This window comes from Colletotrichum phormii (genome assembly GCF_030913505.1).
Source record: "Colletotrichum phormii strain CBS 102054 chromosome Unknown BDP81scaffold_8, whole genome shotgun sequence".
Taxonomy (NCBI): domain Eukaryota; kingdom Fungi; phylum Ascomycota; class Sordariomycetes; order Glomerellales; family Glomerellaceae; genus Colletotrichum; species Colletotrichum phormii.
In genome coordinates, this window is record NW_026851450.1 from 1,263,724 (window position 1) to 1,286,303 (window position 22,580).

General features: G+C 50.4%; 3 protein-coding genes across 3 annotated transcripts; 1 reads left to right on the top strand and 2 right to left on the bottom strand.

The window, feature by feature from the left end:
* Positions 1-6,632: 6,632 nt before the first annotated feature.
* On the top strand, positions 6,633-8,479 carry BDP81DRAFT_372843 (uncharacterized protein). Its single transcript, XM_060586664.1, has 2 exons — positions 6,633-7,388; positions 7,448-8,479. Exons 1-2 carry the CDS (start codon positions 6,864-6,866, stop codon positions 7,991-7,993), a joined length of 1,071 nt encoding a protein of 356 aa, XP_060446439.1. The 5' UTR covers positions 6,633-6,863; the 3' UTR covers positions 7,994-8,479.
* A 10,039-nt stretch (positions 8,480-18,518) lies between these two features.
* BDP81DRAFT_460457 (metallo-beta-lactamase superfamily protein) lies at positions 18,519-19,727 on the bottom strand (the record flags this gene model as incomplete). Its single annotated transcript, XM_060593657.1, has 3 exons — positions 18,519-18,799; positions 18,839-19,287; positions 19,366-19,727. The coding sequence occupies 3 exons, from the start codon at positions 19,725-19,727 to the stop codon at positions 18,519-18,521; spliced, it is 1,092 nt and encodes a 363-aa protein (XP_060446440.1).
* Positions 19,728-20,497: 770 nt separating this feature from the next.
* Positions 20,498-20,861, bottom strand: BDP81DRAFT_393516 (uncharacterized protein; the record flags this gene model as incomplete). The annotated part of the gene is made up of 3 exons (XM_060587836.1): positions 20,498-20,506; positions 20,571-20,636; positions 20,694-20,861. 3 exons carry the CDS (start codon positions 20,859-20,861, stop codon positions 20,498-20,500), a joined length of 243 nt encoding a protein of 80 aa, XP_060446441.1.
* Positions 20,862-22,580: the final 1,719 nt, after the last annotated feature.

Consider the following 22,580-nt stretch of genomic DNA (forward strand, 5'->3'; position numbering starts at 1 on the left):
TTCAGTTCCAAAAAGCACGCCAGCAGGGGGTCCCTGACTCGGCAGAAGCGAATGGGTCTCTAGCAGCCCTACGCCGTCCACAGCAACCTCCACTCAGTGAGCACGCGTTTTTGGCCATGTGTGCTGCGAATTGAATTGCATATGCAATGCCACTGACAGATTGACGAAAACCTAAGTGTGTGATCGAACCAATAAATGTCACAACTCGATCCCTAGAGAATGTTCAAAAATCAACTCAATGTGTTGAGAGAACTGACATTGTGAAAGTAAAGCCACTAATTACAATTAAATCTTAGTAGCGGCCTTCGGCGACTTGTATCCAACCCTCGATAGTCTCGGTTTGGTCCCAGCCTTGATGATTCTGATGTGTCAGGGCAGAGCTCAGCAATTTGTAGGTCGCGATGGCCTGGCCGGTCTCTTGTCACCCTTCTTCCTATTCGCCTCGCTCGGTTCTTCGGGCTCAGCTGGCTCTTCGCATTCTCGTGGTCGAACAATGGGGTTGAGCATGTCTTCTGGCGCGATAGTGTTGTGTGTTTCGGTTCGACTTTCGAGACTCGACGGCAGTCTGGAGGGAATGCTCAAAGCGAGACCGCTCAGGACGAGGGTGGTAATGAGAAAAAAACATGTTGTCTTCATAGTTGTTTGGAAGTGGTTCGCTTGTTTGTTGTTGAACTAATTGTGCTCTTTTCGGAACTCGAAGCTGGAAGTCGACAATAAAGAGAAGGACTGAAGACATTCAAGTTGAGGAATGGTTACGGTGAGGTTTAAGTATTAAGGATTGCCAATCGGCACCGAAGCTACTTAATCTCTTCATTATAGGCGGCCTTCCGGGTGGGATACCGACGAACTCGGAGCAGACCGATGTTGGCTCACTCGGTTGAGCGAGGCATAGCCTTACTGATATTAATGCGAAGAGTGCCGTTCGCCAGTCGGACCCATCTGGCGGCCTTTTTATAGTTCGGCTGAAGTTTTGTATTCGCGAATATGGGTCCAGCAACTTCCAATGTTGGCGCAGTCCATGATAGAGTTGGAATCCCGTTGCATAAATGGTTCTGTTGGTATCACAGGCGTGATACATTTCCTCATGAGGGTGTATCTTCGGCAACAATCACGTCGATGTCCGTGATAATTGCTGTTGTTGTTCTTGTTCCTATTTACATTGTGGGCAGGGGTCGGTCGAAGTAGGTGGTGACGGCCTGGGTGGTTGCCCCACCTTAACCGGCCGTGGTGACTAAGCCAGTTGTCCCACTTCGCCTAGGGCAGGCGCCAGCCAGCCCACGATACCTGCCCATTGCTCCTTATCAGCCTTGCCGTTCCGACAGTATGTGATAGTGACGAGTTGCGTTTCGCCCCCCACCGCTTTCGTCATCGTCGCTGTTACTTGGAATGTTGGAAAAGTCGGTCTCGTCAAGCGAGTTCAGGAGTCCTTGGATGGCCGGGGATTCTATTACTACGCTCGGCCCGCTGTTTAACCTATATATAGTATTATGGAAAGTATGGTAGAGGTTCGTCGTATCCGGCTGCTACGTTATGCCTATGTCGACCTCGTCCGCGACCGGGTCGAACTCCAGCCCCTTATCGCCCTTATTACGACTAGCCTATAACTTTGTGTCTTTTTTGGCATCTTCTGTACTTTTGTGGAGGAGTTTGACGTTGTCAACCAAGGCTCTGATGCGGCCAGGGAGGGTTAGTTGGAGTTCTTCCCAAAGGTCGGACGGTTGTTCCGTACGATCGATGAACCGACCCCATGGCACAAATAGACTAAGGAGTATGTATACCGATCTATGGAGTGCGGTAAGCTTCTATTTGATGTTATACTTGTAAATGCTTACCTTTGATAAAAGCCTTCCTTTGTTCCACGTGGGTCGTAGTCTAGGTACCTAGACATGATAGGAACGGTTTGCTTCGGGATCGGTCGTAACTCCTATATTTAGCAATCGCGGTCTTATAGTGTAGTCTCGAAAGGTAAGAAGTTTTCCTTGTTGACTCTCGACCTTGGTCCTCGTTTCCGTACATTTACCAGAGCAACATAATCATAAAACCAAAGCTCCTTAAGAATCGGACCGCAATATATATATACTTCGAGTACCGGTAGGCTACGACCACCGGGGCCAAAGCTTACAAATTTAGGAGCGGCACGGAGCCGTATCTCCGGGTCTGCGGCATCTCGGAGATAGTTCTACCGCCGGAATAAGACCTAGTATAAAGCACTAAGGATGATATTGCCCTAGTTTTGCTAACTACAATAACTATTTTTATACTTAAGCAGCCTACTATATACCTCTACCAAAGAGATCTCACGGCTAGTAAAGATCCAGTTTACTAACCGGGCGAAAAACTGCCGAGTTTTGTTGTTCCGCTGTGCGGTCTGTGCCGTATCACTGCCACTAGTAGGTATGACACCACAGGCTCCTTCATCTAGGCCGTCAAACACGTCGAGCATCAGCGCTATTCTTTTCCAAAGGGGTATATCCAGCTTCGTTAAGTAGTTTGTCGCATAGTAAATCATTGACAATGATGCCGAGTTTGTTGGCAGAAACATGGAGTCTATGTTATGTCGCATGGCAACTGCAAAAGCTGGGCAATACCGGCTAATCCGGTCATAGTTTCGCTATATACGGAGAAGGCCGCTAGGAGTAAACTCGGTCTTCGGCCACTAGGCCCATGGTGCTTTAAAGCGACAAGGATGCCGAGATCTGTCCTGGGCTTTGTCGTTAATGCTATATTTTGTGCATATAGCACCACATCCATGGATCTGACATCGACATACGACCATATTAGCCTCGTTGTCATAGTTCTCTACAAGGCCATCGCGGAAGGCCGTGGCCGCCTCGGCGAATACACAGAAGTCTTTGATGCCGAGGCCGAGGGGGCCCGTCAGGGCCTACGGCGAGCACTGCACCTAGCTGCCACCTCCCCCACTACAATCCATCTTTGCCTCGATAATACTGGCGTTCTCAACTTCATCTCGGGTTTCGGACGATCTCCCGCCAGCTCGCAGGCTGCTATGCTTGAGATACTCGACGCCCAGCGGGCAAGGGATATAAAATGCCACTGGTCGCCCGGACATACCGGGATCCCTGGAAACGAATTAGCTGATAAGCTTGCTAAAGAAGGAGCCGCTCTCCTACTGCCTGACCCTCCACCGCTAGCATCATACGCTGGGATAGCGAAGATGGCCCGCGCCAGAGCCCGTGGCTACCATTCACGATGGTGGCATACTTCGAAGCAAAAGCTCAAACCAGGCTATAAGAAAACTGACGCTGCCCTCCGTTGCCCTCCGGAACTGGACCTACGGCGTCCTCTTTTGCACCACCTCCTCGCTGCTCGTTCTGGCCATGGCCATTTCCACGCCTACCACAGGCGCTTTCAGCACGACGGAGACTTCAAATGTAACTGCGGGCGGAAATTATCGCCTACCCATCCAGTATATTGCACGAAGAACCGCCGTACCTCGGCGCTATGGCCGATTACCGGGACCGTGGACGATCCGGGACCACTACCGCCCCCGATAGGCCTGGCCGAAGCCTATTGGTACACCCTGATCAGAGACCCGGGTGCCTTTGAGAAGTTCGAGCGTGTGACGCGCTACTATGAGGCTCACTCTCTGCAAAGATAGCGAGCCCGAGATCCCGCGCCTCACAACTCTCTCACACACCCACCGACGCCTTGAGGCCCCGGCCTTACCACACCCCTCTCTCTTCCTTCCTCCTTTATCTTCTATATAAGAAAATATAAGAAAACAGAAAAATGCTCGCGTAGGCAAATATGCCTCCGAGGGCCGGTTACTTGTTGCGGCAACGCCGTCTGTGGACGGCGTAGGGCTGCTAGAGACCCATTCGCTTCTGCCGAGTCAGGGACCCCCTGCTGGCGTGCTTTTTGGAACTGAACGGACCCTGGGGATTAGATATTAAACTCCACTGCTCTAGGCACGAGAAGAAAAGTGTACATTATAGACTGCCTGACTTGTCGTACGCTACAATGGCGGCACGGCACATCATATGCCCAAAGGGCGCTCTGGTTGGTCGGAGCTTAGTTACATAGATAGCTGGGCACCTGTCCCTGATGATGTAAAACACCACTACTACTACTACTACTACTACTACTATGCAAATGTTTGCAAATCTGATAAGGCTATCGACGAATATGGGACAGTACAGAAATGACTACCTTCTTGACATGGGGTTATCTGGTAAGCTTGCTCTCACAGTGGCCGAGACTTGTTCATATGATCAAAGGATCTCTCGAGTAAGATCGCAGCGAAAGCCCCACCGTTCTGCTGAAACCTGTATCTCAGACAGCTGGAATAGTTTGGTGAATGCCGAGTCTTGCTGTCGCCAATGTGTGTTCCCAATCAGTATTCAACAAGTCAAGGTCATGGAAATTTGTAGTTTGAAGCCCAACCGAGAGATAGCCTTCGCCGACGATGGCAAATTTCCCGGCTGCGCTTAGAAACCGCGTGCCATTACGAAGCCAAGTTCCGTTGCCATAGTGGAAATGAGCGACGCAGTCAACCGGAAAGGCATCCGCTGGAGCTGATGCCAAGTCAATGATCCTCCAAATCGAGGACTGCTCCAGACCACAAGCGAAGTTGAAAAATGGGGCAAAAGCGAGGTAGATCGAACTAGGCAGCTCTATTGATTTTTTTGTTTTTTTGTTCTATTTAACGCCGTAGCGGCAAGGGCGCAGCCGCCCTTGCGGCAGACCTCCCGAAGGGTATATGGCAGCTCTATTGAGTTCGGCTCTCATTGGACAATTGGGTTCAATCTTCTTGAGGAGGACGAGACCTGGCTATTGCATGAGAACCGCCGCCAACCAGGAAGCCCCTAGGGCCAAAATTTGCTGTCTTGGACTCCTAAGCTCCTAGGTTTGGAAGCTATGTCTTTCTGATCCATCGGGCCACCTCAGTGGGAGCAGTCGCAAAAGCCTTCCTTCGGCGGATCTAACGAATGCGAGCAGGCCAATCTCGTAGGACTAACAAGACCTTTTCTTCCCAGGCCTGAACTGACATACATGTATGTGCCTTTACTTACCCTTTCGCGGCTGTCAACAAAGAGCTACTTGAAATGGAGAGCGGGATCAAGCCCGGGAATAAGCGGTAATCGCATGTACGGGAACAAACATGGGGAACTGATCATTATTAGTGTACACTCTGAGAGGCAGTCACGGCTTGGTCATCATAAGATGTTGGATTTCTGACCTGGCGGTATCCGTTGACCTATTACGTAGAAATGAGAAGGATCATCCAATACATTCTATGGATGTGGCGGCCCGATGGTGGTATTGCTATTAGCATCAAGGAAGGATGAGCGACCCCAGCAGACACCGCTAATGCTGGGATGCTGCTAATATTCGGTACCTAGCTCAGTACGAACCAAGACCAGCTCATTGAGCTCGCGGGCGCGTCAATAAGCCCAACTCTCGCGTGGCTCTCAACTTACCTGGGGTCCCAGATAGTATGTTAAGTAAGGTGGTAAGGAAGACCTCTTTTCCTCACGAGCCAAAATCTCAGAGCCACGAGGGTGCAAATTGTCACAATGCACATCCCATTGATTGCACCAGTTTACGTGATTGACCCCGACGGGAGCCCGAAGGGCCGAAGGGGGGATTCCCGTGCCCATAATCTCCTCAGTTTCTTGAAGGTTCATCGGACTTTCGCATCCGAGCAGACTGATCAGCGTCCAAGCTCCGACTGTGGACGGCCGCGGTTGTCGCCCATCTTATCCAATCATGGCCGAATGTAAGGGATGACGACCAAGCTGGGGGTTTCCCTGGTGCCAGGTTTGCCTTGACGACCATTTCGCGCCCCCAAATAGACAGGGCTGAGTTGCTAGCGCTTACTATCTTATAATTGCGCCCACAAGCGGTTTGGCTCGGTTTCTCGAGCTCCCGCTGCTAAATTTCGAGTGGCGGCTACCGCCCGCCGACCTTTCGTTTTCTGGCTTTTCTGGTTTCTGATGTTTGTTTTGCTTCTTGTCATCAACGGTCGCGTGGCTGACTCTTCCTGAAGGTTAAGAGAATTTAGAGTTGGTTTTGACGCCGCAGAGCTTCGACGCTAAACCGGCGCTTCTTGGTGACTTTCCCTTTCCCATGTCGCGGTTATCTCGAGAACCGCGACCATCTTTTCTTCTTTGAGCAAACAGGATGACGCCCAGGTTTGCCAAGCGAATACCGGCGCGAGTGGGCCTGAAGGATTTCCACGAAACGGGGAGAGGACCATTGACCATTCTCGTAGCCTGAAAGGCTGGCCCATCTCATGTTGTCTCACGTCCTAACGGGACTTTGGTGTGATCTTTTGGCGTGCTTATGTCACGTGGTCGCCTGTCTGTCTTTTCCTACACCAGGCCATATAGTTTCACAGATGCACCGGCAGCGTTGTACCCAACCATTTGTCGGCCAGTAGCCACCTCAAGAGACGATGATCCTTCATGAATTGGTTCGTGGCGTCAAGGGGCGGAGTGTCAAACAAGCCAATCCCCAGCCCACCAGTCCACTGGCGTGTCTCTCCCGCTCCTCTCCGCCTTAAGATGGTGTAGTCAATCTGACCCCCTGCCGCCCTAACGCTGATGCCTTTTAATAATGGGGTCGGCACGTCGTCCGGGGGCCCCTGCAAGCCTCCTTAGGTTCCTGTCCTTTTGAATCCTTTTCCTCCCTTCCATCTTTCATGTTCTGAGAAAAATCGCTTTCTGAGTGTGATCATTATGATGTTGGCTTGATTTCGGCGTTTTGAGCCTCATTCGCTGTCCTGCGAACACAGCATATACGCGGGAAGACGCCGAACGCTACATCACCGATAGCACGTCGACGACAACCGTCGAGTGGCCGCAGCCTCTACTTAAGAAGTCGACAACAAGATAACAACGATGTCGGCCGTAACGCTGGACTCGAACGTCTGGTACGCCATCTCGGAGGGGCGCGTTGCGAACGTTTCAACACCACTCAACAACAACCTCCAAGATACCAACAATGGCCTCAGGGTCTTCGGCAAGACAGACGCGGTGTGGCAGTTCCAACCAGTGCCAAACCACGATGGCCGGTATCTTATGAGACTAAGCTCGGCCGGCGTGAGTCAACAGCTTTCCGTGTGCTGGAGTTCGGCGGAGGTTCATCCTAGTGGCACAAGAGGGTGCTTGAGAAAAACGGAATCGGACGAGACTCAGCAATGGGACGTCACTGAGTGGGCGAGTGAACCGGGTACCTACAAGTTCACCAACGTTGCAAACGGCACAGGCTACGTGCTCGATGTTCACCCCGGATCCAACCTCTTCATGTCGAGCGAGATCGAGGGCTCCGACGGTGTTTCGGCTCGTCAACCTGCTCAGCACTGGATCATGACAAGTTCAAAAGCTGTCAACGATGGTGCATACTCTACCATCTACTCAGCGGGCGTAAGTCTCTCTCTATATTCCACAACACAACCGAGTGGTACTCTAATTCCAAATTCCAGTCTACACCCGTTAGCACCGGCTCGGCAACAGCCACAGCGACCGGATCAGGATCGGGCGCCATCACTCCTACAGCAACCAGTGGATCTGCTACCGCGAGCTCCACCGCGGGAGCAGGATCGTCTTCAGGAGGGCTATCATCAGGCGCCGCCGCCGGCATCGGTGTGGGCGTCTCCCTCGGAGCCATCGCGCTACTTGGCGCCGGGTTTTTCTTCTGGTGGCGTCGGAGAAAGGCCAAAAAGGAGGCAATCGTCGAGCCGAGCGAACATCACCACGAGCTTGGCCATGATGGCAGCACAGTTGGTGGTAAGCACAGCCCGGGTACCATCAACGCCTCAACACTTTCTTCGCCGTCGCCAGCCAACGACTACTACGGCGGACAAGAGTCAAAGGTTCTTGGTCACACACAGCCACATTCTTATGCTGCCGAAGCCAACACGAACCCAATTTACGAAGCCCCTACCGAGGCCCGGTATGAGTTGGATTCGGGACATCACGCATCACCCAACGGTCCAGCCCAACTTCCAGACGACCATGGAAGAAGATGAAAACAGAACGATAGAATGAACCGGCAATACGAGGCTACGGGAGTGACGGGGACTTGGGCATAGGAGTATTCTCTTCCTTTTATATACCATTCAATGCCAGCCGGTCAAGAAAGCTAGACGGCCTATGTGAATATTTAGGGCCAGGCGTTCGGATTCGCTGGACATGCAGATAATGAATTTGAGTTGAGTATGACTCAGTTTACATATGCTCTTTCTTCTTATCGATGGAGAACCTCGTAATATTTTAGTTAGTTGGTATTGTATGTCGTCGCTACAAGATCGTGATTTGTAGTCGGGCGTTGGTGTAATCATTCGCAAGGGAGACCATTCTCGAACGCGATGGCTATCCTTCATGGGCTCTAACGTTATCTGTTCAGGACTTTGAAATGAACTGGTGCTTGCAACAGAAAAGACTAGTGTTGATGATGATGATGATGATGTATTTAACGTCTGGTAACAAAAGTACGTGCCGGGCGCTATGCCGACATGGTCTATACTAATCTAAACTATGTTACAGGCTACCGTCTTCACCTAACGTTCCTGTTCAATGACTCGGGCAAATTTCGGAAAAGAAATTGGTCTCCTCTATCTATTCGTATAGAAGAGAGGCTCCCTTAGCAGAACCTAACAAGAAATCAATGCTTGCTTTGGCCATACGTTGGCGGAGGTAGCGCGGTGTAGCCTTGCGTCCACGCTTGCAGAAGTAGAAATGGACTGGTGTCTTGGGTTTCCCACAGCTGCAGTTGAGCAACGCATCTTGATGAGCGAATCTCTCGTGGTATGCTGCAAAGTCTCCATGATGGGATCTTGCTGCGTATAGCCTTCCTAGTAAGTGCCGAGGGAGGCGGAGTTCGGGCGGCTTGGGGTGAAGAATTATCTCGAGGTCGGCATATTACCGAGGGCATTGGGACAGCCATTTTCTGGCAAAGGCTTGGAAGGTAGCTACTTTAGCTTGCCTTTCTAGGTGCGCTAATGAGGGCTGTGGTTGTGATTTTGGGATTAGTTTGCAGGCTTCCTTGGCTAGAGCATCCGCTTCTTCATTTCCTGGTACTCCCGTGTGCCCAGGGCACCACCAAACATAAACCCTGCCGGGGGTTGTCCAGCTCTCTCTTTGTCTTCGAGACCAGGAGGAAGAGAGCCTATTGAAGGCCCTAAATCTAGCCTGGCTACTTCCTGTGCTCTGGGAGTATAGTCTAGCCGCGACTGCAAGGTTGTCAAGGCAGATATGGACGTTATCTGCCATACGAGCCGTAGGAGCCCGGGTAGCTTCCATCAGGCCGTGATACGCAGCATATGCCTCCGCATCATACACCTCAGTTTGGGAGCCGAGTGGTTCGGATCCGCGGAAGATCTGCCGTGTAGCTTGGTACCCTACCCAGCCTGCTCCGGCGGAGGTACTGCTGCCGTCCGACATCTAGGACCCGTCAGTATAGACAACAATGTCCCGCTTGGAGAAAGTTGCCATCCTGCCTGCAAAGGAGAAGGCCTGTTCTTCTTTGGTCTTATTAGGTTCGTAGCCGACCCTGGCGAGGGCTGTCTGCCAGTCCGCTAGTTGCTCCCAAGGGGGGAGTTCTAATGGATCGATGTATTCGGTATTTTTGCTTACGAGGCTTGCCATTCGTCGTAGCCGTGAGTCTGGTCCTGATTTGTCCCTGAGTCTCGTTCGGAGAGGGTGTCGCTCGTCCAGACGATGGATTCTGGTGGACGCTGTGTGGAGCTTCGCGTCCAGTATCACCTCTGCTGGGGGTAGAGCCGCCTCGCGCTGTAGGATCGGTACAGGCGTAGTTCTGTATACGGGGACCATCGCTCTGATGGCTTTGGTTTGCGTCGCGTCCAGTTGGTGTAGCAGACTACCAACCCCGTTTGAGATAGTACGTCCATTCTTTATCCGGCTCTTGCCGGGCCACCATGCTTTAGATGTATAGTACTGAGTAGGTAATATACAAGAGGTGATCGCTCGACGAAGTAAGTACGCAGGCGCGCCCTAGACAGTGTTCCCTAGTCCCCGTAGTCCATTGACTACTTAGCATGCTTTTACAGAGAGGTTTCTTACGTAACTCTTAAATATGAGTTTACGGTCGAAGTAAACGCCGAGCCAGCGTAGAGAAGAGCCTTCTTTAATAGCCTGAACTATATAATACCTCCCATCCGGCAAACCTACTATAATTAATAGGTTTCCGTCTTTTCGTCTCTTAATGAAGTAGATTAGTTCGGACTTATCGAGGTTAAAAGTGATTCCTTCCGTCGCGCCCTATCCTAAGGTTTCTTTCTATTCCTTAGTTAGAATGTTATAGTTATTCTTTAGTAATGTTAAGCTTGTTAAGATAGCGACGTTATCGGCGTAACCAAAACGAGATTGCTTCCTTCCTAAGCGAGCTATGCCTAGCTTAAAAAGAGGTTCGATATAGAGTATAAGTAGAATAGGAGATACGGGTAAACCTTATGGTAGTCCGTATTCGAGACCGAAGACGTCTCCTACCTCCCTATTAAGTCTTATTCTTACTCTCCTTCTGGTAATAAAGCTTGAGACCCAGCGTACGAGGTTCTCCGGCCATCCTTGTTCGTAGAGGCGTCGGACCAGTCGTCCTGGGAGTACGGCGTCGAAAGCCCCTTTTATGTCGAGCGTAAGTATAGAGGTAACCAGGCCTCTTTGCTAGGCGCACTCGATATCGTGGATAGCCGCTGCGATAAGGTCGCTATAAGAGCGAAGAGGGAGTGCTCTAAACTGTTGATCGTGTAGAACACGATGTTTAACTACGATCCAGGCAAGTTGTCTAGCGATGAGTCTCTCCAAGCCTTTTCCGAGGACGGCCAAGAGCGCAATTAGCCTATAGGAGCGCGGGAGTATCTTATCTCTTTTTCCCGGTTTTACTAGGATCATGAGAGTTGCTTCTTTAAAATAAGTAGGATGCTAACCCTCGTATATACACCCGCTATAAAGTAAGAGGACAATATCCTCGATAACTAGCCATGCTATTTTTAAAGTAGTCGTAGTGATTCCGTCGGTCCCAGGAGTCGTGTTTCCTACGGTGAGAACCGAAGACCGTACCTCGTCCTTCATAACCTGCGGGAAAGGAAGCATAGCTTGCCTTTGTAAGACTGGGCTTTCTATTGGTATGTCCTCGGAGATTGCAGCATTTCTAAGGAGGACGCGGGTAAATAAGTCGCGATTCTCTTTTGGTTATGAGACAAGCGTATCTTAGTTATCTACATCTCGGAGTGGCGGGGTCTAAAAGGATCCTGTAGCTTTATGCCAACCGACCATTTCAAATATGTCTTTGCTTAAGGAGGCTAAGGAGATCTTATCTTTCTAAAAGGCATCCTTAGAGCGTTTAAACTCGTAGAGGAAGTCCTATTTTAGAGCTTCGACCTCCTCTTCTTCCCATTGGCAGTTCACTCCGGCTGCGCGGAGTCTTACTAATATCGCTCGCTTACTCGCATAGGCTCGGTGTTTACGTATATAGCTCTCGCTCCAGTATGGTCTCCCTATACCTTTCCCGAGCGTGCGCTTTATGGAAGCCGTGAGTGCTTTAATAAGACAGTCCGTAAGCTATTGTGCTAGGAGATCTAAAGACTATGGGTCTTAGATGTTGCTTACAGTGCGGCGCATGGGTTATAAGTTGCGTTAATGATGCCGAGGAAAAGCTCCTCGTCCATCGTGTCGAGCCGAAACCTTCCCGGGGTCTGGCTGGGTAAATCGATCAGGGCCAAGGGGACCCGGGTAAGCAGAGATTCGTGGTCTGATGTCGTGTGTAGTGACGTTTCTATACTGGTGGAAGCCCCATGGAGGTTACTGGACGCCCAGCATAAATCTAGGGTGTTGCCGCCTTTGTGCGTGGGTTCACCTATAGGTGACATTAGGACAAGACTAGCGGCTTCTGCCCATTCTACTAGGTTTTCAGCGTCCGGGGAACTCGTGGCCTCGGGCTGCCACGTCCAATGGTGTAAGTTAAAATCCCCCGCAATCAGTACTCGATCCTCAGGTTTGGGTTACCAGGCCGCTAGGATGTTCCTGAGAGCCTGGCCAGATCGTAGAGAGCCACGAGGGGCGTTATATACGTTAATAACTGTAAGGACCTCCTTCGTTCCTGAGAGGAGTCGTAAGAAGAGTAGGTCTGTGGATGGATCGGGTAGAGGCCGTATTTATACGCCTCGTACCCTAGTTCCTCTGCGGAGGTAGGTAAGTACCCTAGGACGGTCTTCGGTCCAGTTATCTACTAGGGTGAAAGTCTTAAAACCTGGGTGGTGTCTTATAAGCCTCCTCTCCTCCGAACGGATAGATGGCTCTTATATTAGGAGTATATCGATCTGGGCTACGTAAGCTAGGTTTAGTACTGTTTCGTGGGCGGATGCCCGCCTACCCACATTCGCTTACATAATTTGTAGGGTTTTAAAGGGCTATATTCTTCTTTTATGTCTTATTCGCCGGGGTATAGTCCATCGCTTGTTCTTCTTCACGGGAATGTCGATGCGACTGCTAGGTCGCATTTCTCCATAATCTTTCTCCCTCAGCTCGGATAGCCCGTAGCTGAGCCTTATCCCTCCTCTAGACTACCCCCTTCACCACTTTAGGTTGGATAGGGCAAGTCGCATCGAAGGCGGCGTAAGGCCCGTTACACAACGGGCATTTAAAGGGGCAGTCGCAGCCATCGTGACCCTCAGTGCCGCCGCAGGGTGCCCGGTGTTGATCAGTTGTGTAGGAAGGAGAGCTACACTTGAGGCATCTCTTCCTTCTGGTGCACGTTCGTTCGCTGTGAAAACCGCCGCAGCGGAGATATTAAGGAGACCTCTTCTCCTTCGGGAACTGTAGGTTTATAAAAACGCTGGCCCCCATCAAACGGAGGCGTCTTAGTAGTTGCCTTACGGCTTCCGCCTTGAACCAGGCTATCACCGTGCCTAGCCTTTGACTTCGTCCTTCCTAGAGAAGTGTGCTTTTTCAGGCTTGAGTTTCGTCGAGACCTAGATCTCTTCAAGGAGCTCCTCGGTCGTAATTTCCAGCTCAGTGTTGGTTACCAGATAATGCCTGGTGTAAGGGACGTTTGCAATATAGGCTCGGATCCAGGTATCGCGTTGCTCGATCACTTATACTTAGAGAAGGGCAGCGATCTATTCTCTATTCTCTAGCAGGACTTTGCACTATCCATTGACGAAGGTAGGAGTACTAATCCTATCTTAACATGGTCGATCCCCTTAAGGGCTTCTCGGGCTTGGGGACTTAGCCTTTCCCGAACGAAGATATATATATCGTAGGCTTTCTCGTTCCGAAGCGGGCTTTTAGGTAATAAACGCGTAAGACGCGTAGATCGTTTAAGGCCGCCCGGTTTGTAGCTTATTTTGCGGCTTGTTTGGCTGGCGTTGGTTCATCCTATCTTCTGGACAGTGCTGGCTCGCCGCCGCCGCGTATGAACGGACTGGGGGCGGCTGGTTCTGGGTTGTGTGCGAGGGATGCCCCTGGGAACTCAGGTCAGTCTCGCTAGGCCCTGTGCCAATAGCGTGCATAGACCTTGCTAGACCACGTTGATGCCGGTTTGAACGCTGTTTCTCCTCCTGAAGTTCTCTCTCCAAGGATTCGATCTTCGTCAAACAGTCTTTCAAAAACTGTTCCCTCTCGGCGTCCCGACGTAGGAGGTCCTGGACAAGATTCGAAAGCTTGTTGATCTCGTCTTTAAGCTCAGAGTTGTCCTGGTGGTTAACCTGCTCAACCACTCTGACCTTTGCAGTCGGCTTCCGGACTCGTCCCGACCGCCGAGATATACCGGCTCCCCGTGAACCGTGATCGATGGCCCTACATCTAGGGAGACCGCCATGGTCGTGGAATTCAGCTCGTATGGGCTGATGTTGAGAGATGATAGTGCAGTGGGCCGTAGCCCTCTATAACCTTAACAATTACTAACAGTGGGTACCTTTCGAGGTATGTGTTCAGAAGTTCATTCAGAAGTTGTAAACGCGAAGGCTCGTGATATGGAAGGAGGGAGCTGAGGTGTGTCACATGCCTTCGGCACGTGACATAGCTCGGCTCCGTGTATACCTAGCGATTGCCGTTTGTTCCCACACATACCTTTGAAAGACTGTTTGATAAAGATCGAATCCTTGGAGAGAGAACTTTAGGAGGAGAAACAGCGTTCAAACCGGCATCAACGTGGTCTAGCAAGGTCTATGCACGCTATTGGCACAGGGCCTAGCGAGACTGACCTGAGTTCCCAGGGGCATCCCTCGCACACAACCCAGAACCAGCCGCCCCCAGTCCGTTCATATGCGGCGGCGGCGAGCCAGCTACTGTCCAGAAGATAGGATGAACCAACGCCAGCCAAACAAGCCGCAAAATAAGCTACAAACCGGGCGGCCTTAAACGATCTACGCGTCTTTACGCGTTTATTACCTAAAAGCCCGCTTCGGAACGAGAAAGCCTACGATATATATATCTTCGTTCGGGAAAGGCTAAGTCCCCAAGCCCGAGAAGCCCTTAAGGGGATCGACCATGTTAAGATAGGATTAGCACTCCTACCTTCGTTAATGGATGGTGTAAAAGTCCTGCTAAAGAATAGAGAATAGATCGCTGCCCTTTTCCAAGCGTAAGCGATCGAGTAACGCGATACCTGGATCCGAGCCTATATCGTAAACGTCCCTTACACCAGGCATTTCTGGTAACCAACACTGAGCTGGAAATCACGACCGAGGAGCTCCTTGAAGAGATCCAGGTCTCGACGAAACTCAAGCCTGAAAAAGCACACTTCTCTAGGAAGGACGAAGTCGAAAGGCTAGGCACGGTGATAGCCTGGTTTAAGGCGGAAGCCGTAAGGTAATTACTAAGACGCCTCCGTTTGATGGGGGCCAGCGTTTTTATAAACCTGTAGTTCCCGAAGGAGAAGAGGTCTCCTTAATGTCTCCGCTGCGGCGGTTTTCATAGCGAACGAACGTGCACCAGAAGGAAGAGATGCCTTAAGTGTAGCTCTCCTTCCTACACAACTGATCAACACCGGGCACCCTGCGGCGGCACTGAGGGTCACGATGGCTGCGACTGCCCCTTTAAATGCCCGTCGTGTAACGGGCCTCACGCCGCCTTCGATGCGACTTGCCCTATCCAACCCAAAGTGGTGAAGGGGGTAGTCCAGAGGAGGGATAAGGCTCAGCTACGGGTCATCCGAGCTGAGGGAGAAAGATTATGGAGAAATGCGACCCAGTAGTCGCATCGACATTCCCGTGAAGAAGAACAAGCGATGGACTGTACCACAGCCCTCATTAGCGCACCTAGAAAGGCAAGCTAAAGTAGCTACCTTCCAAGCCTTTGCCAGAAAATGGCTGTCCCAATGCCCTCTCGGCAATATGCCGACCTCGAGATAATTCTTCACCCCAAGCCGCCCGAACTCCGCCTCCCTCGGCACTTACTAGGAAGGCTATACGCAGCAAGATCCCATCATGGAGACTTTGCAGCATACCACGAGAGATTCGCTCATCAAGATGCGTTGCTCAACTACAGCTGTGGGAAACCCAAGACACCAGTCCATTTCTACTTCAGCAAGCGTGGACGCAAGGCTATACCGCGCTACTTCCGCCAATGTATGGCCAAATTAAGTATTGATTTCTTGTTAGGTTCTGCTAAGGGAGCCTCTCTTCTATGCGAATAGATAGAGGAGACTAATTTCTTTTCCGAAATTTGCCCGAGTCATTGAACAGGAACGTTAGGTGAAGACGGTAGCCTGTAACATAGTTTAGATTAGCATAGACCATGTCGGCATAGCGCCCGGCACGTACTTTTGTTACCAGACGTTAAATACATCATCATCGTCATCATCGACAAGATAAAGGCGGTCCACCCCTAAAGGACTAATAAGGTAAAATCGGTCCCAACTACAATGCTACGAGCAGGTCAAGGCAACCAACTATGGCACAAAGCAAAAGCTTCGATAATGATGACTCCGCATCATTTTCCCTTGTTCTGTATTATATAGCTACGCCATAACGGGACTGTCGGAACGGCAAGGCTGATAAGGAGCAATGGGCAGGTATCGTGGGCTGGTGACAGAATCCATGCATGCTTCTACGCGAGTCATGGACATAACCCATTCGGAATGGTCTGACCATCACGAAACAGGCCAGACTGTCATTTCCACCTGGTCCTAGCTCTGCAAGACTTATTAGGATAGCATTAGGCCCACAAGCCTGTGGTGATTCCATCCACTCTTTAGTACGAATAGACGCTCTTTTCTGCTCACTCACATATGCATATTCCGCTGGCCACCCTGACTAACCGTCAGCTGGCTGGCGCCTGCCCTGGGCGAAGTGGGATAACTGGCTTAGTCACCACGGCCAGTTAAGGTGGGGCAACCACCCAGGCCGTCCCCACCTACTTCGATCGGCCCCTGCCCACAATGTAAATAGGAAGAAGAACAACAGCAATTATCACGGACATCGACATGATTGTTGCCGAAGATACACCCTCATGAGGAAATGTATCACGCCTGTGATACCAACAGGGACCAACCGTTTAGGCCGTAACATACAAAGGATATATTCAGACAGGATCAGGACTTATATATAGGATAGACTCGAGCCGGGCTCTAGGATAGACTTCCTATCCCATCGAGTGCTGCAAGGCGACAGTACATTGGCTCCACATAAGGGGCCCTCTTTTACCCCGCACCGCATCTGGTACATCCACTGCTTGAGTTGCCCCTATGATTTCTACTACGGTACATCCACCAAACTGCCTCGAGTGCGATGTAGCTCTCTGTAACTCAGAAGATTGCTGGTACCGATTTCATACGCAGAATCTCTAATAATTGGAAGTATCTATTATCAATTACGTTGGTTGGTTGGAAAAAGGGGCCCGAAGTGGCCCGATTGGCTGCTCCCCCGCATCTCAATGTACTGTCGCCTTGCAGCACTCGATGGGATAGCTTCTTTAGCAATTAACTTTGTATTAGATCTTATAATCGCTTTTAGCTATCTTCCCTAAGAACCTCTTTGATAAGACTACGATTAATCACCGAAGCCTTACCTACCTTACGACGTACAGACATAACCTACTTAAGACTATTTAACGAAGTATAATAATCATCCGATTATTACATCCGACTATTACTATTATCATGTTACGGCCAGCTAGTCGTAGGGGTAGTTTGCAGAAGTTGAGGCTGCGGAACTGGTAACAGTAATCGTAGTCGGGGATAGCTTCAGGGAAGCTATGTCTGTCAATCGTAAGGGTAGGTAAGGCTTCGGTGATCAATCGTAGTCTTGTCAAGGTAGTAGCTGAAAGCGGATGTTAATCTTGATACGAAGTTAATTGCTGAAGAAGCTATGGGAAGTCTGTCCTAGAGTCCGGCTCAAGTCCATCCTTATATACAAGTCCTGATTCTGAACATGTCCTTTGTGCTGGACAGTGTCCTTGTTTGGATATGTTGGATAGCTCATATCCTGGTTATCCAAGGATCGCTTGGATAACTCATATCCAACATATCCTCATCCTTATCTCTTATCTCTTATCATCACGTGACTTGTCCATAGTTCTTCCGTTCCGTGAGAGGGTGCCTAGTGTTCCTTGTCCTCTGCATACATGGTGCGCTGTAGCCGCCGCGAACCTGCGGGGCAGAGCCTGCGGGGCAGACCTTGTTCTTGGTCATGCATGTTGGGTCTTAACATATCAGTTCCGTAGCCTCAACTTCTATAAAGATACCTCACTACGACTAGCTAGCCGTAATATAATTGTCTTGGCTGTGGGGGCGGTTGAGTTAGATTTAGGCGGCTAAAATAAAGAAGACCTTGCCATCCCCTAATATCACAAAGCGAGGTAGCAAGTGGAAGACTTGTATGGTAGAAAGTGGCTTGATTCCTCTAAGTGGAAGACCCGTATGAGGGTCCTATCTATATACCGTACAAGACGGGTAATCGGCTTGTGGAAAGCGGTATCGTACGGCAGTAACCGGCAGCGCCACGTGTGGCGCTGCGACACCTAACTCTTTGCGACCCTGACTTACACGTTCTTCTCTCGTCTCCATCCAACACTTGACTTATACTTTAAGTATTTCAGGCAATGGCTACGTATTTGAGCTATTCTGAGATTCGGTGATCACCTCATCGGTCAAATTTGATGCATCATGGTGACCCCTTCACTGGCTCTAGCAATGGCAGAACATATTTATCAGGCTGGCAATCTACTGTTGACAACATGATACAATTGGCGATATAGTCACTTCTGCGCTCTCATGTGTTCGATCAGATTGCAGGAACCAAATGCGCATGATGAATTGTTACTCCCTAGGTCCTTATGACTACATGCACACACTTCCACCTTAGTGAGTGTTAAGAGCCCAGCCCTCGTGAGGCCACGTAGGGGTGATTTCAGTATAGAATCTAAGCTGAAGAGGAGAGATTTGGGGCGGGGATTCCGCAGAGGAAAAACGTTCAAGTGGGACCCACGCGGAATTGGCGCGGTAAGTCGTGGCAGAATCCGGGCCTTAGCCCGGATCCACTAATCGGGTCCAGCCCGTAACAGTGAGTTCTACTTGATCGGCTGTAATGAGCACCACTAGGATGCATTCACCAAAGCGGCAAAGTCATGCAAAGACTGCCAGCGGCCCTTCTCCTTCCAACCCTTTGCTTGCCATTCGCTTCCATCCTTGGGGAAGAAGTCGAGCACATCATGCAGACTGGCATCATGGGCAGCGATGACGAAGACGTTAGGGTCTGCATCAAACTTCTGGACCGCCTTGATGGTATCACGGGCGTCTTGTAAGTGCAAGGTCATGACCGGCTCGCCCGACGGCAGTTCAGGGACGGTACAGAACGGAGTCACGTTCGGATCCTCGTCTAGGCGCCGAAACGCCTCCTCATATTGCTACAGCTCACCAGCGCCTCTGCCGACGGGATGAATGGGATGGAATGCTGCACCAGAGCAACAAGTTCCGCCCGGCATGTTGATCTCGCTAGGGAGGCGGGCGCCAGGATGGGGCCGAAGAAGCGCAGTGTGGTGGAAGGAGTCGCCAGCGAAGTAGATGTAGGTGTCCTCGGAAGTCCGCGCAAGGGCGTTGAAGTGGCCCACGGAGTGTCCAGGCGCTAACAGCAAGTAGAAGCTGCCGTCACCAAAGTAGTCTATGGCATCGAAACCCCCGATCTTCAAGTTGTCGTTGAACTTGAGTTCCAGAACTTCTCTTCCCTCGAACTCTCGAGCCCATACTGGGGAGTCCTGAACGGCTGGAAACCCCAGGAAGAATGAAGACTTGACTCCTGGACCAACTATAAGAGAGGTTGACTTTGGGAACAGAGAAGGTCTTCCGACATGATCGCAATGAGCGTGACTGAGAGAAGGTATCAGCAAGTTGCATTGTGATGCCGTTGATAGCTTCAATGGTTTCTCCGGCTCAGGTGAAGCTTACCTCCATATCATTCCTTCGATGCTTTCCAATGGGACACCATTATTTTCCAAGATCTCAGAAACGTAGTGCTTCGCTTCCATACGGCTGCCCAGACTTTTGATGCTTTGCACCACAGGAGGGGGAAAGTCGTTCTCAAGGTCGGTTGGACTTCCGAGGTCAAAGATAACGCGGCGTTCTCTCCCCTCGGTGTCGACATGGGTTATCAAAAACGCGTATGCTACCGCATGCCACCGATCAAAGCCTTTGATAGCTGGACCGAGGAACATTCCGGTTGGTATATCGGCGTCAAAGGTAGTGTCGATGATGGACACCTTGACAGAAGTCTTTCCAGGAGGGATGCCAAGTGCCTGTGCGTTTGCCATGTTGAAAGTTTGATATAAGCAGGATTGTTTGCTACATCAATTGGAAAGCAAGATGCAACTGAAGTGTAGCCTTTATACGCCGCGCCATTGTCTAAAACACTTTGTTACGGACTCGACACAAGTATCGTCCGCGGAATTTCCATGGTGACGCTTACAGAACTTCGTTTTCGGGAAGTTATTCTAGAGGTTGATAAAAGCACTCAGTCCATGCAGTGATATTATCTGAGATCTCCGGTATCGCCAAGGCCTGATTCAGGCAGTGCGGCCCGTCTGGTTCGATGTGGCGATAATACCCACCTCCCGGATCTAGCTGCTCACGTAAACGGCGCCAAGCCGTGGATCTCCTTCTGAGGCAGAAGGCACAGATTAGTGAGCAAGCGCGTTGTTGACTTTTTTCTACGGGGCTCAAGGGGATGGATGCTGGAAAGGTCTGTTTCGACTCAAATAAAGAAGTAGCCGTCCATGCCCGCCAACTGAGGTTTGCATCTGTAAGACATGTCGTGGACTTTTCAATTAGTGCTGAAGACTGACTCTGTGGGAAGTAATGCAACATGACACAAAGGATGAGTAGATCGCTTATATAATGCTACACGAGAAAGGCAGTTGTACGCCTTTGTAGCGCCCCTCAAAATCATTGTACACTGAACCAAAAACGCGACATATCCTGAAGTGAATCTGAGCATTGTTTCGTATCCTTGTATATACAAGCTCAGGATGCAATTGGGAACGTCGAATTTAACGCTCATGTCGCCACATAGAGGGCAATCATATCAGGTGCACTAAGAAGCATCCAATGTTAGCAAACCGGCAAATGCTAGTCTTCAAAACGGGTGATGTACTTACGCTGTAGTAAGGAAGGTTGGTCTTCCAGGAGTACTTAGTGCAGGGTCCGGAGGGGGTTGCGTAGCACTGAAGGTACAGTAATTAGTATTCCACCACAATCTTTGTACGGGAAAAACTACGTACGACCCATCCACCGTCACCAGGGATCTGGCCCGTGTTCCAGGTCAACTTCTGGGCGGAGTAGCAAGGGCTAGGAACCGCTCTCGCCTCAAGAGGGGCGGCAGCCACATCCACAGCGGGAGCAGCAACTGCGAGCGAGGCAAAGACGAGAATTGCGTTGAGGAACTGCATCGTTGCGATGAAGACTGTAATTTTACGGAATGATTGTACGATATTGTGATGGCTGGGAGTGTTGAATCAGTTGCCTTGAGTGGGAGTGATCATCATCTTATGTATCTGCACTTGAACTTCAGCTTCATAGTCTGAGGCGATCTTGGGCCGCCGAGAGGAGTAACAATCTAATCACGAGGGTGGGAAAAGTATAACTTATGAGCTCCATGCCCTAGTTTCGCGGGAGAAGCATAATAAATGATGTATGGGTAGCTCCTTCTCACTACTACTTCTGCTCAAGGCGGTAGGGTAAGGGTAAATCAGGGAGGCATGAATCGCACTGGTGGGGTTGAAGCGACGGGCTTCTCCATGTTATTGTGGTAGTGTGGCTAGAGCCTGGGTGTACGAGAGGTCTCCAGCGTGCACTTTCCCCCACCATTCACCTAATTGTGGCTGCAGTGCGGCAAGTTCATCCCGACTGAGAAGGCTAATCCTGGGAATAGATAATCATGGAAATTACCACGGGGAGAACCCGCGTTGGCAAGCATCGCTAAGCCTTGCCCTTCATCTAAGTGAATAAAGTTAAGAGATTCTGGCTCTGTATCCCACGACTGCCTATATTTACACGAAAGTGTCGGCAAGTGAAACAGGGGAGGGAACCACTGCGTGTGAGTCGCGACTCGTTAGTGCGGAGTACTCCGTAATTACTCAAGATGGGTTCAGAAGCTTCGGTCTCGGATTCCTGTGAAAGCCGGCACCACCAGCTCCAACTCAGAGTTAATTGCGCGGGCGCCTCCCGTCTCGCACGTTTATTGCTTCGCAGATCTGCGTTCTTTGAATCATTCCACCCGAGATACTGAGCCCTTGATTTCTTGAAGTGCTGTTCTCCATCCGTACTTTTGTCGGAATGTGAAAGTCAAATTTGACCAACGAGTCAGAATATTTGCAAGGACCACCTCCAAGGTTTATTAAAATTGCAGAATATCAAAGGGGGCTTCAATAAGTGTTGGTTCACGGGGTCGTATACGACAAATAGTGGTAGCAATTATCACTCGTCTGTTGGTGATCCTATTGCTTGTTCTTCTTGTTGTTGTTCTATCTTACATTGTAGGCAGGAGTCGGTCGAAGTAGGTAGTGACGGCCTGGGTGGTTGTCCCACCTTTATCCGGCCGTGATGACTAAGCCAGTTGTCCCACTTCGCCCAGGGCAGGTGCCAGCCAGCCCATGGTACCTGCCTATTACTCCTTATCAGCCTTTGCTGTTCCAACAATAAGTACTCGTAGGTAAAGGCGGAAATCATGGAATAGGTCAGGCGCATATCTTAGGTTCTTCCTCAACAGTGCTACGTCGTCACCTGCCCAGAGTCTGTTCTCACAGGCATCTAGAACCATGACGAACCTAGCATGTCGGAAAGAGGACCTCGTACGTCTACAAATATACCAGCGGCGAAACGCACCTCACTGACAACAGTGCTGGGGTTTCCAGAGGAAAACCCACTTTTAATGACAAGAAGCGAGCAGGTTCCCGTTGATTCCTAGTCAACGGTAAGCCGGGCGGTACACAAGGCCTTTGCTACTCGATCGCGATACCTGAAGAATCCGAGCCCAGAGCGCCATGGTCATGTTACCAATGGTACGGTCTCTATCGAGATAGTAGTTACATGTGGTCTTCAATGTGCAGAGTAGCACCTGCCCGTTCTTAAATCTGGTTCTTAGTAAGTTGGTTGACAAAACTTCAAGA

Coding starts and splice junctions, on each gene's coding strand:
- BDP81DRAFT_372843 (XM_060586664.1), top strand. CDS start 6,864: ATGTCGGCCGTAACGCTGGACTCGAACGTCTGGTACGCCATCTCGGAG. Junction 7,389..7,447: donor CTACCATCTACTCAGCGGGC/GTAAGTCTCTCT, acceptor TCCAAATTCCAG/TCTACACCCGTTAGCACCGG.